The following is a 14,260-nucleotide window of genomic DNA, read 5'->3' on the forward strand; positions in this document are numbered from 1 at the left end:
AGTAAAATCAGTGAAGAGCAGGTTGTAAACTTCTTCTTTTTTTAAGATTTATTTATTTTTTTTGGCATTTTCAAGCTTTATTTTGATAGACAGCTGAAGAGTGACAGGAATGCGGGGAGAGAGAGAAAGAGAGATGGGGAATGACATGCGGGAAAAAAGAGCCACAGGTCAGATTCGAACCTGGACTGAGCTTTAGACTTACTGTCACAATAACTTCTTGTCATTCAGAGCCTGATTCATGCATCTAGTAATACTCTGACTGGTGTACAACGTCATGGTATATGTGCTTTGTTGGTGGAGGCTGCCCTCTTGTGGTACTACTGTGTACAAATACTTTGTTATGGATAAAAGTCCTACATTTCACAATATAATGGTGCAGAGTAGAAAGGACACTATAGATTAGACTACTAAATACCAAAAGTACTCATATGTCGAATGGTCTATTTCTCAATGAACTATTATAAAGTTGCTGGTGTATTAATGTGTACGTCCCTTTAATGATGCAGCTGGTAAAGGTGGAAATAAGCTTGACTACTTAAAGATTGTAATGCTGTCCCCCTCAGAAGAAAATGGAAATACTCAAGTAAAGACAGATTTTAATGATCCCACACCGGGGAAATTGACTTGTTACAGCAGCTCACAGAACACAAGATGGATAAGAAAATGCTAACGTTTTCTAATTTCTAGTTTCAGGTTTATCTACCATATGCAGGTTAACACAGGGTCAATGATATAATGAAATGTGTTGGACAAGAGGAACCGGTCAGCTCAGCATTAAAGGAAAAGCTAAAGAAGTACAATACAATACCATAAAAAAGGTCGAAATGAATATAAAAATACAAAACCATAAAAATAGACAAAAATAGATAGAATATAGATAATAGATCAAATACTATATATAGATACAATTCAATATACTAAAAATAGAACACAAAATGTACTGAAATAGAATCTGAAATAGTCTAAACTCATGAATAAAAATAAAATGGAAAAAATATCTACTCATATAGAAAAAAAACAAATAACAAAAATAGTTATAAACATGCACACATTTTAAGTATGCATATTGGATCATTTCACAGAAATAATTGTTCTGTATAAACACATGTTAGGTAGCATTACACTAAGATGCACATATGTATGTGTATATAACATGAAGTGTTGTCATGAAAAGACGGTAAAGTTTTTCCAGGATACAACTTATGATTGTGCAGTGTAAATAAATAAATGAATATATTTGCACAGGAGGAGTAAAATGACCTCAAAGGTGTATTTAAGTACAATACTTGAGTAAAGATATTTTGTTACTTTCAAGCACTGGAGGTCAATCAGCAGTTTAATTACAGCATCTGTAGTTTTGTAGTAATCCACAAGAAGGCAGCAGTGAGTCTACACGCAGAGCCTCAGTGTGAATACAGTACTGATGTAACCCAGTCTGAAGTGATGACAACAGACTGGGAAAAGTCATGAATGTTTAACTGCTGGGTGTAGTCTCAAAATCAGGAAATATTTATGCACGAAGTGATTCAATAATTCATCCATAAAGTCTGATGTGACCTGAATCGTTATGATCACTTTCTTTGCACATCACACTGAGAAAAAAAACTGTTTAAGTCATATAAATATGTAGACTGCCTTTAAAAGAAAGACATTAAAACTTGTTTCATAGCAGTGATTGTGACACTACAGTGTTAAAGTTGAAGCCACCAAAAAGTCAGGGAGCTGAATTATGCTGGAATCAGAGAGGTGACTGGCTGTGGGCTGTCTCATAAATATTTTGTGGTCAATAAACAGATGCTTCAGAGACACCCATCAACATTTATGACTTTGAGCTGGACTTTTAGACAAGCCAATTAGTCAGCTCTGATAAATAGGCCTTGAGACACCTGCCTAATTAATCTGAAAATAAAAAACAAGAAAAGACAAAATATGAGAGTTAGAAGAGTGTGTGTGCTCCTCGAAATGAACGTTAACTGATCGGTACAGATGCACAGGAGTACTGCTCAGTTTGGGGCCTGAAATTGAGATCTTGGTAGGAAAAAGTACATTGTAAAATAATTGTTAACATGTCATGACATGGCATTTTCAGATTTATTGTTAACATTAACTCGCCGCATCAGTTTGCAGCAGATAACGTAGCATTATAGAAACTTTGTGTGACTGAATTAACTGCATCCAAGTGAGTTTTTTAATCTCACATTTTGGAGCAGGCTCATGAGATGACCACAGAAGAAAAAAAATAAATTCACTGTAATTTCAGGGGGCAGCCGTCACTGATGTGTCGAGAGCCGCTGTTTGTCACAGAGGGGGTTGTTGGAGTTTCCTTGTAACCGGAATTAGCTGTGAAGTGCGACCTTGAGGTGTGAACACAGAATACGAAAGGTCCGGCTTGCTTCAAGAGAAAAAAAAGTCTCTCATACTTTGCACCTCGTTTGCAAGTGAATATCTTAACAAATAAAACGAGATTTACGCGTGAAGTGTGGTTGGAAACTGCTCAATTCCCACCATGACACGTTTTTAAACAAAAAAACATGTGTAGGGTGGTTCTGGGTTTAGTTTGGATAAGATAAAACTGTGCGTAAAATATGAAGCTCTGTTATAACGCAGAAGACTCTAGCTCAATTAATTGCAACTAAACAGTGGATGTTTCTAACGAAAATAAAATACATCTGCGCGTAATTACGCACAGGCATTTTTTTTCCTTGATGCATTAGTGGACGTGTATCCTCGGTTTATTGCCGGGTCGTGCAGCTGATAGGTTGTGGTGTTAATTTATTCATGGTGACAAGAACTCGTGTACAGGATAGGCCCACTGTCAGGTGATGACGCGCTTCAGGACAGGCGCAAGGGGACAGCTGGGCCGGCAGCACCGGTCATCTCTCATTTGAATGCAAATCTCCAAGAGTTGAGGAGTTGGCTGACGTCAGGCGGGCCTTAGTATACCTTTACCATCTTGTCAGCAGAGTCACATCATGTGAGACTGGAGACAGACTGGAACTACGTCGTATTTCACACTGGGAACCCATTTGGACTACATAAACAGCATAAGGATTGTTTTTAACAGTTTCAGGGCAAAAATGTCGCCTTAAACCGGCCACATTACCCCTTTGCTGTTCTTTTATTATATTTAATTGTTTTTTTGTACAAATCATGTATGTGGGATACCTTCTGGATAAAGAAAGCGGTATGTATCACCAAGGGCCAGTAAGAAGATCAAGCATCAATCTGCCGCCACAGAACTTTGTTTCTACACCACAGTACCCAGACTTTACTGGATACCATCATGTGCCAAACATGGATACGCACGCACAGTCTGCGGGGAGTTGGGGACCTTCATATGGCGCTCCACGAGAGGACTGGGGTGCTTATAGTTTGGGACCACCTAATACTATTCCTACACCCATGAACAACTCCTCTCCTGGACAGGTTCCTTACTGCTCATCTGAGTACAGTCATATGCATCCTCCAGGATCTGCGGTGTTACAGCCGCCACCGGAGAACGTTACTGTTGCACAACTTTCTCCTGATAGAGAAAGACGCAATTCATTCCAGTGGATGAGTAAAACTGCGCAATCATCTTCTACAGGTGAGTTCATCTTCTTAAACACTGTGACTGTGCTGAAATTGTGTTATTCCGTTCCGTTGCATTTTCTTGCAACACATTTTTTTTCTGCACACGACAGTTCGAGTTTCTGTGAGTTGCACAGACTTTTACGCACACGTTTTCTGGCAATCTATGTCATTTAATATAAAATATCCCGTCGAATTCGTTTAATTAAAAAAGGTTAAAGGCTAAACGTATTACCAGACAAAATGCCGTAGAAAAAGTATAATATATCACCAGAAACTGAAAGAACAGAGTGAAACTCGAGTATTTTGACACTTCATGTCTTCATGGGTGTTGCTCACATTTCGGCTAATAACAGTGCAAAATGTGAACGGAATGGCCAAATTTAAAGGTTATAATTGAAACTGCCCCATGTGAAATTATAGAAACGAACTGAGTCAGACTGGCACAAGTGAAAAGTCCTCATAACTCATTTCCATATCTCATAATTTCGATGGGAAAATTGACTGAAGGCCAACAGCTCAGTCTGCTGTGGTGGAAATAAAAAAAAAAAAAGGTGTGAGGAATCGGCGCCAGGCCCAGTTGTGATGTTAATGTCATTATTCCTGGAGATGTGAGGTCGACTTCCCTGTCACATTGTTTGGTGTTTTGAGTGTTATCCGTCATATCCAGGCGGTGGTCTTTGCTTTCAACACCTCTTTACTTTGATATGCACCAACCTTCCCTTCCTCTCCAAGAGTTATATTGCCGGAAAGAGTGAAGTTTTTCACAGCTACTGTCTCAAACATGGAGTACATACTGTAGGCCTGTAAAGTACACTTTGAAATCCAATATTTTAAAAGTTATGTCACTTATTTCATAACCTGCATTCGTTAAATACATTTAGCTCACATTTTATCACATTTTTTAAATGATTTTTGATCAGATTAACATCATCGGTCATTTGTTTTCAAACTCACTTGTATTAAAAGTTTACATGAACTCCTGTATCAGGATCCAACCATTTCAAATGAGCTCTCAGGCCGTGTGGAGGTGTTTCAAGGCGCGTTACAGTCTCTACACATGTTTTTCTTCTTATCTCTTGTGTCGTTTCTTTCTTTCTAACTTGTCAGAAGAGAATCTGATTGTAAGCTGTTTGAAATTCACCGTGCCACTGTTGTCATCAAAGCAAGATAAAAACAAGCTCAATTTGCGTATGTGTAGACCAGAGCAAAGCGATGTGGATTTAAGACGCTGTTAATAAAGATGCTATGTGCAGATAGGCCGGTCCTGGCATGCAAGCCTGCTCTGCGTAAATCTTCCAGTTTAACCACCTAAAAAAAACAAAACAAAAATCTTAACGATGTGTTTTTTTTTTTTTTTGTCGCCTTCACAGGTAAAACAAGGACGAAGGAGAAGTACAGGGTAGTTTACACAGACCATCAGAGGCTGGAGCTGGAAAAAGAGTTTCACTTCAACAGATACATCACCATCAGGAGGAAATCTGAACTGGCTGTCAACCTCGGTCTGTCGGAAAGACAGGTATGTCTCTATTAATTTAAATCCTCCTGCCTGGTTTATATTTATTCAGAAAGATGCAATAAATCATGTAGAAATAGATTATTATAACAAGCATATGTCTTTGGACACCACATAGAACTGTAGGCCTGTTTTCACACTTGTAACTTACAAAATGTCAATATTATTATATATTATAAAATATTATGATAGCTCCCTGAGACAGAAACACATTGGGATATATTTAAAGATTCACAAAACCCTGATATGTTGTCTTTATTTATTTTAATTCACTAGTTATTATGTGTTATTAGATATTCATGGTGTTCACACAGGTTTTTATATTTTCTATAAACCTGAAAAGCCAGTACTAATAACAACAAATTATGTAAATGTGTTTATTATACTAGGCTTATTATTTTTTGTTATTTATTATTGTAATCATCTCATCGATATGTGAATAGACATTTTATTCTAGTAAGACATGACATGAATATAAACGAGGTTGCTCACACTCAAAAAATATATGTACTGTGTTTGTCATTATTATTTATTAATATGCTATATTTTCTGTCTTTCTATATATTTTAATTTTAATTATAATAGTCGAAATTAAAGAATGTAGCTTGCATCTTAAAAATATATAGCATATTTTAATTTTTCATTACTTTACGCGTATTTTCTATCTTTTTATTCTGTTTTACTCTATTGTATTTCATTGAAGGTCATAGAAGCGCGTGGATATGAACGCAGGTAGCCCTTACATTAAAAAAATAATAAAAAAAAAATAATAATAATAATGTCATTTCCTTTGTACTTTTTCAGGTGAAAATCTGGTTTCAGAACCGCAGAGCCAAAGAGAGGAAACTGATCAAGAAGAAGCTGGGTCAATCTGACGGCAGCGGGGGTTCTGTGCACAGTGACCCGGGTTCAGTGAGCCCTCTGCCCGTGCCGGGCTCTCTCAGTCCCACAGACATCCACGGCTCCCTGTACCCTCCTCAGGGAATGAACACCTTGCCATCTATCAGGAATATACAGCAAGTGACTGTGACTCAGTAAAGCAGTTCACCCTCTGGACCAACTAACATAACTGAGCACTCCGACACGCTGACAGGACACTTGATAGGCAGCCAGAGGATCTGAACTCTCGTCCTGAAGCACAAAGCTGTGGATAAAGATGTGATTTATAGCAACGAAATGCTGGAGGCTCTTGAAATATTGCTTTTTATAGAATAGTTCTAATAAAAACGTGGGGATTTAAAAGAAAAAAACGAAAAAATCGACGTGTTTCAAACTTAAAAGCTTTAAATTGTTTGTGAGTTAACAAGATATAAATATCCTTTTTTTTGTATGTCATGATGATGTGTGTATGTGAATAAAACGAGAATTCAGGGACATTTTAATGAAGATTCAAACTGGCTTTGTGTATGTGGCTCCTGCCACATGCTTATTTGACTTGACAAATCATCTAAACACGTTTTCTCAGCACAACTTTAATGATACGGGTCGTTTTATGGCAACGTTCAAAATGTAAATAAAATTAGGTTTTTTTGCAGTAATACACCTGTCATCTCTCTTATTTCTGTTTGTTTGGAAGTTTGAATAACTGAACAAGTGTTATCAAGTGTTGTATCTGAAATGATTTTATTCACCTGTACAGATATATACCTGTGCATATCCTACAATCTATATTTTCTACTTGTCTTAGCTGATAGGTTTGGACACATTAAGTCAGGTACAAAACAACAAAAAAAAACTAACATGTTTGGACATAGTAATAAATCAATTCAATGCATCTACCTCTGAACATGAACATCTTAATCAGACAGACATCTGTAAAATTACCTCAGTAAATGTGACTTTTAAACTTAAGACTTTTAAGCAAGTGTCCACAAGTGGACATAGTAATTAAATGCTGTGGTGTTCGTGTTCTCTGCCCTATTTAACGCTTTAAATTGTCATTTTCGGCTGTTCATGAGGTGCACCTTGATTTTGCACTCATCTACTGAGCCACGCTGTAAAACATTTTAGTCTACACACTTGACTCTCGCATGTTTCGGGTCAGTAGAAGTGAGGCCGGTTCAAAGCATTTTTAACAGGTTCAATTATGTGAGGTGACATGTTAATTGTCATGTGGCTAAACTGGCTGTTTCAGAGGGGAGGACTGACTTTGGACATTAAGTTAATTAATTAATTGTAAACTTATAATATCAAACACAGTGTGTGTGTGTGTGTGTGTGTGTGTGTGTGTGTGTGTGTGTTCGTGTGTGTGTGTGTGTGTTATATAATGTGTCATGTATTGATGGTGGTGACGATGGTCGCTCTCCACAAACTCCAGCTGCGCGTGCCCGCTCGTACGTCCCCGTGCGCAGCCCCGCAGGAGACGTCATGAGCGTCTTACTACCCAACATGGCGGACTTTGATACCATTTATGAGTTGGAAGACGAAGAGGATGAGCACGTAGTGAGCGAAGAACACTTGCCCAGATACTGCCCGGAGCCCGTGGTTATGCGAGGGGCCGGGCACATCACAGTGTAAGCAGAGCCGTGTTTGTCTGTCTTTATTCGGGTTGTTGTTGTTGTTTTTTTTGGTGGTCTTCAGCCTTTTAGCCTGTTTAGCGGACGCTAGCCCGCTAGCAGGCTAACGCCAAACACAAACAACTCTCTCAGTTTAGCCGAGCGGTCGGTGAGGGCGGCGGTTGGAACGCGGTTACCACAGAAACTAGCGTTAACAGGTCTCGTGTCTCCATGGCAACCGCGAATGTGGTGGCCTTAGCTACCGTTGTCTCGTTTTGTTCGGTGAGTTTAGTTACGCTGGGTGTGAATTCCGTTAGCTGGAAGTCAAAGTAACGTTGTCACCGAGCAGACCGACACGCCGTCACCTGTGTGGCTGTGTGCTTCACAGAGTGATCCACGGAGTCAGCACAATGTCACAGCTTTAACCAACGCGTGAAACCAGGTTTCATCGTTGTTTACATGTTAGCTATGACGAGAGAGAGGAGCCCTGGCCATGACGTCACAATAAATGTGTACTTATCATGACGTCATTTTCGTCTCACCATCACATGAATATGACTGGTACACGTCGTCTCTGCCTGCTTAGTGTGAGGGTATCAGAACCGTTCACATGTGTAGTGTTGATGTTGATCTCTCCAGGAGACATGATCAGCTTTATGATACATGTTAATTATCTAATTATCAGCAGACAGATCAACATTGTGTCTTTTCTTTCTTCACTCTGCGTGGAGATCTTTTATTCTTTATTAGGATGTCCATAGAAGTGCTTGCTAGTCTTCCTGGAGTCCATCCAAAAAACAACAATAATAATAAAACAACAATTTAAAATCAAACATTATCAATAAAGACAAAAAATTACATTATTTAGTGAAATAATAAGTCACAAAAACATAACATAATAGAGACAAATACAAAGAGTCACAAACCAAATACAAATAAACAGGAAAGCTGTGAACCAGCGATATCAAAATAACATCTATGGGAGATTAATATGTTTTTGTTAAAATCTGTTTTTGATCTGTCTGATGTCCGTAACTAAACATATTCCAGGCACAAGTCAAGTAAAGCGGTTTTATTATTGTCATTTCAGCCATATACACAGTACACACTGAAACAAGGACCGTGCTGCTACATGAAACATACAACATCAGGACTACATTAATGTGCACACACAACACAACATACAACACAACATACAACAAGGGCTACGTAAACAATTTGATAAGAAACAACAGACGGAGTGTGACAGACTTGGATGTAACACTTCTCATCATACACTTTGTTCATGGACTTCAGATGACCAGTACTCACTTGATGTGTTATACAGCCATGACAAAAACAGCATTCACCTCCACAAAATAAGTGTGTTGTGTTATTCCTAATAACAGTATGCATGAATAACCGATGACTAGATTTTAGTTAAGCAGGTAACTGAGATAATTGTTCATACATCTCACATACGTTAGCACGGTTCTGCATGTACACACATGTATATACTGTAGAGATAACATGCAGCACACCATCTGTGAAGTGGATGTTTTTTTTTATATGCGAGGATGATAGCTGAATTATTTAATAATTAATTACAGGGTGTGATCACACATTTCCATGTATAATATAAAATAAATAAAGTACTAAAGGCTTATGGGAAGCTTGTAAGCATAAACTTATCATCCTGATCATCATTTATTAGTACAGTTTTTATTTTTTGGGGGGGGATTTTTCACATTGATTATATAGAAGTATTATTGTATTAGTTTGTGATATGATGTCACATGGTCCCCTGGATTCCTGCATTATTTACATCATGGACTACAATTGAAATAAATATGCTATAGTTCTCTATAACAAAAAAAAAAAACTGTGCAGAAGAAATCATTTGTTTCCGAGCATGTTCTGTCTCATCACATAATCATAAAAAACTGGATTACTTTTGTTCTCGTTGTGTCTATAGTAAGATTTTGTTTGTAGTTTAAGGTGAATCCATGTTCACATTGTGTTTGTTGTTGTTTTTTCAGGTTTGGACTGAGCAACAGATTTGACACAGAATTTCCCTCTGTTCTCACGGGAAAGGTACAGTTGCTTCTTAGTCTTTTTGCACTTCAGTCTTGCAGGTTTGCTCTCTGTTCAACTCCAAGTAGGAAGAATTAAGCAATTAAAGCCACAGTGATTCTATTGTTCTTTTGGGCCTTTAACAGCTCCAACTTCCCCAGACCGACCCATTCAAACCTCTCCAAGTGGTTTTGATCTGATGGAGATGCATTTTAACTAACGCACCACAGTGCATAGAAAAGAGCCTGAATGTGCTGCTGTCCAGCTCTGTAAATGAGTAAACCGTCTATGGGACTCAGTTGGCAGGGACCCCAGTGTTTTTGAGGGTCCAGCTCCAGGTGATAAAATAATGAAATGAAGACTTTGCCGCAGACAAGAAAGGAAAGCTTCCTGGGTCGGACGCAGAAACACAAAAAGGCTGTAGGGGTAAGAGCAGGCCGAGGGAAGTGTGGGGCAATAAAAAGTATCTTCAGTATTGTGACCCAGGGTGACATGTGATGGATGAGGTCACAATTATGATGATTGAAGGGTGCAGATCAGGCCCTGCTGGGCTTTATTCTAAGGTCTTTGGCTGTTTGCAAAGAGACCTTTGCATCCTGTCATAAAAGATTACGACCCCTGTTTTATGGCGTACAGACTCGGCGAGGAATGAGCATCCATTCAAGTTGTTTGGCCAGCGCAGCCACAGGCACTGAGCTTATCTCTCCTTTGAGTCCCTCCTTGCCTTGAACAGTCTAGAGCTTGGTTAGCAAGTCAGGGGGATAGTATTTAGAGATCTCATCTCATCTCTGGACAACATCTGCAAATATCTACCTGTTGGTTTTCTAAAGCTCTTTGATCTCTGTGCACAGGTTTTCTTTTGAGCAATTAGGAATCTTTCATGTCAGCACCACCTAGAAACACTTGAATTGTCTCTCTCCCTTTTGCTCTTTCTCTTTATGTTAATTTCCCCCGACTGCATGAGCGCTGTAGAAACTGTTTATTTTGATACACGCGCATCCATTCTTTTCCCTTTTTTGTTTTTCTAGGTAGCACCAGAGGAATTCAAAACCAGCATCAGCCGGGTGAATGCTTGTTTGAAGAAGAACTTGCCTGTGAATGTGAAGTGGCTTCTTTGCGGCTGCTTATGTTGTTGCTGTACCGTAGGCTGCAGTCTATGGCCTGTTATCTGCCTCAACAAGAGAGTAAGTCCCAGACCTCCTGTGACAAGAGTTGGACAGTTTAACTCTCCCTTACATCAGTGCTGATTACTCAGGGGCTGCAATTCAGCTGCATTGGCCTAAGTGTAGAGGGTAATAACAACTTCTGTTCAATTAGTGGCTCTGTGTAGAAATGACGCATTGCGCTACACAGCTCCTCTCCTGTGCAGCTCAAGGGTGTGTCATTTAAAGGTGGTGGTAGCACTCAGAATTAATGACAGCAAAGTGGAAATTACTAGCTGGTAAATTGGGAGTTCAGTCCATAAACCTAACACGGACTCTTTACTGTTACCTGTTAAAAGTGTTAAATTGAGTAATGAGAGTTTTGCTGCTCGCATTAATGTACATGCGTTTGTTTTCTATTCCAACAGACAAGACGGTCTATTCATAAGTTGTTAGAGTGGGAAAATAACCGGTTATACCACAAGGTAAGAAAGACAAATTGCACCTTATAACACCTGTGCGTAAGCGCTTAATTGTCCGTGTCAGTGTGCAGTGGAAGTTGAGTATCATCGTGATAGATAATGACCATTAATCTGCTAATCTGTTAGTTTTAACCCCTCAAAGTTGTTTTGAGTCAGGTCTGGTGCACAGGGTCTGAGAGGACCGTGAGGTCAGCAGTAAAATGCCGTGTTAATTTTGTTTTGTCTCGCAGCAACAAATTACAGCTAGTAGCTGTGCAAAGGCATAAAGGAAGCTCTTCAGGGTGTCTGGCCACAGTTTGACCCCGGCGAGACCAGACAGCCCTGCTCCCAAATTCCCCCGACACTGAAGGAGAGATCTCAGACAGATTTTTCTTTGTGCGTGTGTGTGTGTGCGCGCGTGTCTTTGTTTCTGTGTGAGAGTGAGAGAGATTTTCCTTCATTGTGTCTGTCTTTTCTTCTCTCATCAGCTGGGGCTGCACTGGAAACTCAGTAAAAGAAAATGTGAAAGCAGTAATATGATGGAATACGTAAGTGGGCTGTCATTATTGGTTTCTTACATAACTTTATAAACTTTGTGATTTTTTTCATTAGCGATTAATCACCAGATTTTTTTTTTTTTTTTTTTAATGATTGTGGTGTCTATAAAATATCAGACCCAGAGTTCAAGGTAATGTGTTGTAAAGTCTTGTTTTGTTTGTCCAAAAAGTCAAATATTTATTTTAGAACAACAACAAATCCTCACATTTGGGAAGCTAGCCATAAAAAAAATAAGAATAACTAAAAATAAATACTAAAAGCACATATTATATATTGTAAGCAGATGACAAATAAGAGCCACTGTCGGTAAAATATTGAAATTTTTTTATTTTTGAAACTTGCCAGATGAGATAATTCCTTCAAAAATGTATTTAGTCTTTTGTCTGTGTCAACTTCCATGATTGTTTATAGCTTGTTGCAGTTGTCCTAAATATGAATTACTCTTGTCTTTGTCTCTCTGTAGGTGATTCTTATAGAATTCTTACCCAAATATCCTATATTCCGACCGGACTGAGGAAGCTGTTAAAAGACTGGATGTGTGGCCCTTGAATCTTATCCTTAGTGCCTTGTATATAACAGTATGTTGGAACAAGGGTCTGCACTGGTGTCTCTCGTGACGACCCTGTACATCTCCCAGTACCTTGTACATTAGAATTTGCAACACTGTCACTTTGCTTTAGAGCAGATTTTGCACATTTTCCCCGACAGAACTAGACATGTCCCCCTTTGTTGCACTCGGATGTGTTTTTGTTACATGTGGCAAACAAGTGAAACTCTCGAAAAGTGCATTTACCCCAAAGAACCGTCAACCTGTATCCCATCTATGATATCAGTAATCTCTTGCAAAGAATGTGATGCCTCCACCTTCCTGAAATATCCTTGCCTTATGTATGATTAAAAAAAAAACAACTAAGGAGGAGGAAGGCACTGGGTAATTCAACAGTCTTTAGATTTAAATGCTGTCTGTTGAGTTTCCTGTCTTTGAATCCAGTTCTTTGCAGATGGGATGGTTGAAATTGCCTAACGTACAGTGTACGTCATCACCTTGTGTTTTTTCTTTACATTTGACCCTCTGTACATGGGAGCTAACTAGTAAAATAACTTGACCTGTAAATACCATGTTAGGATAAGCTGTACAGTGGTATACCATTGTTTACATTACGTTACTTAGCTCTTTAGTTTTTTTGCCAATATATTGCTGTACTATAGATTTGATTAATTAAAGATGTCTATGTACCTTTCTAGTTTATATGGACCTGTTTACCTTGTAAGCCATATAGTTATAATATACATGATGCCAGAGTTAGGACTGATTATTGCACTTGAGCCTGGTAGAAAAGTCAGGATTTCAGACGATAAAGCTTCGTCCCGTAACAAAAGCAGTGCATTGTTTTGCCAATCAAGATGATTCAACGAGTCGTCATCCATTAAAACCAGAGATGTTTGCATCTCTGATGTGCAAATGAAAGAATATTTGAACTCTGCTCTTACACTAATTCCTTTGCTATCATCTTGTCCAAACTTGGCATTATCATCATTATTATTTTTTTTGTAGTTTTGTACTTTTCCCTGTGCTGTGTGTGTCCTCCACGTGTGTTAGGAAGCGCATACATCTACAGTACATGGCGTATTGAGCAGATGGTTCTTTTGTTTCGGCCATTCTGTGCATTGGTAGTATTATTTTCCTGAAGCGTAATCACAAGAATGCTGCATTGCGTTGTATTAGAGTGCCTCTGGATTAGTCGGTGAACCACAGAGAAGTACAGGCTGAAATCTCTTCTCTTGTACAAAGGAGATTTTAAATCTTCCTCCCAGTATTGTCCCTGTTACAATTCTTGTAAATGTTTGTCATGATGACCTAATCCCAATGGAGAGAGAAAATAAATTGTTGATTTTGATTTTTCTTTGCTGCTGCTTTCTTTTTTTTTTGTTTCATGTTATTTACTGTCACACTGTGAGTAAAAACACATCATTATTCTCCTCGTGCACTTTAACCAAAGCCTGCAGCCCCACTGCAGAAAAGTAGCTATTTGTCATGTTTAACAAGGTGTTGAATCGTTAACTTTAACAAGACAGTCTGCAATTAGTCAACACATTTATAAAACTCCTGCCTGCTACTTTCTAACGTCGTGGACCACCGGTCAGAGGATACTAGACTGTGTTTCTGCTGTATCTCAACCACAACCCCCGAATACTCTGGTGAGTGGTTTGCTTCACTTCAGTGTGGTTAGTTTTATGGTCCTTTGTTTTTTTGTTTCCACATTCACAGTCTGTCCCTGTTTGGACAGAAGGTTTCAGCAACCTTTTACTGCACCACGTCGCTGCCTCCACCACTTTTAGTTAATTTTGGAATTATTGGTGGTACAACAGCATGTAAAAAGTACAAGATTTAGCTAAGCAGTTTATTGATTTAACTTATTTAGCTGTCATCTAAAAATGAATAATTATTTGAGAAACACAAAGTCA

The 14,260-nt window shown here is 38.7% G+C and overlaps 2 protein-coding genes across 3 annotated transcripts; both read left to right on the plus strand.

Moving 5' to 3' along the window:
* Window positions 1-2,844: 2,844 nt before the first annotated feature.
* On the plus strand, window positions 2,845-6,617 carry LOC109136865 (homeobox protein CDX-1). Its single transcript, XM_019253516.2, has 3 exons — window positions 2,845-3,586; window positions 4,944-5,089; window positions 5,891-6,617. Exons 1-3 carry the CDS (start codon window positions 3,151-3,153, stop codon window positions 6,122-6,124), a joined length of 816 nt encoding a protein of 271 aa, XP_019109061.1. The 5' UTR covers window positions 2,845-3,150; the 3' UTR covers window positions 6,125-6,617.
* A 768-nt stretch (window positions 6,618-7,385) lies between these two features.
* chic1 (cysteine-rich hydrophobic domain 1) lies at window positions 7,386-13,692 on the plus strand. 2 transcript variants are annotated; one of them, XR_002041520.2, is made up of 7 exons: window positions 7,386-7,599; window positions 9,600-9,654; window positions 10,662-10,817; window positions 11,204-11,260; window positions 11,488-11,632; window positions 11,725-11,784; window positions 12,258-12,310. XR_002041520.2 is itself a non-coding variant. In XM_019253477.2 (6 exons), exons 1-6 carry the CDS (start codon window positions 7,454-7,456, stop codon window positions 12,306-12,308), a joined length of 525 nt encoding a protein of 174 aa, XP_019109022.1. In that variant the 5' UTR covers window positions 7,387-7,453; the 3' UTR covers window positions 12,309-13,692. The 2 variants fall into 2 exon arrangements, 1 of the variants encoding a protein (XP_019109022.1); XM_019253477.2 differs by lacking the exon at window positions 11,488-11,632 and having other exon boundaries at window positions 7,387-7,599; window positions 12,258-13,692.
* The last annotated feature ends 568 nt before the right edge of the window (window positions 13,693-14,260 follow it).

Source organism: Larimichthys crocea, chromosome I (assembly GCF_000972845.2).
Source record: "Larimichthys crocea isolate SSNF chromosome I, L_crocea_2.0, whole genome shotgun sequence".
Taxonomy (NCBI): Eukaryota; Metazoa; Chordata; class Actinopteri; family Sciaenidae; genus Larimichthys; species Larimichthys crocea.

Excerpts from the sequence above, each read along its gene's own strand:
- LOC109136865 (XM_019253516.2), top strand. The coding sequence starts at position 3,151 with ATGTATGTGGGATACCTTCTGGATAAAGAAAGCGGTATGTATCACCAA. Across the intron at positions 3,587-4,943 it reads TGCGCAATCATCTTCTACAG|GTAAAACAAGGACGAAGGAG; the intron begins GTGAGTTCATCT and ends TCGCCTTCACAG. Across the intron at positions 5,090-5,890 it reads TCGGTCTGTCGGAAAGACAG|GTGAAAATCTGGTTTCAGAA; the intron begins GTATGTCTCTAT and ends GTACTTTTTCAG.
- chic1 (XM_019253477.2), top strand. The coding sequence starts at position 7,454 with ATGAGCGTCTTACTACCCAACATGGCGGACTTTGATACCATTTATGAG. Across the intron at positions 11,261-11,724 it reads ATAACCGGTTATACCACAAG|CTGGGGCTGCACTGGAAACT; the intron begins GTAAGAAAGACA and ends TTCTCTCATCAG. Across the intron at positions 11,785-12,257 it reads GCAGTAATATGATGGAATAC|GTGATTCTTATAGAATTCTT; the intron begins GTAAGTGGGCTG and ends GTCTCTCTGTAG.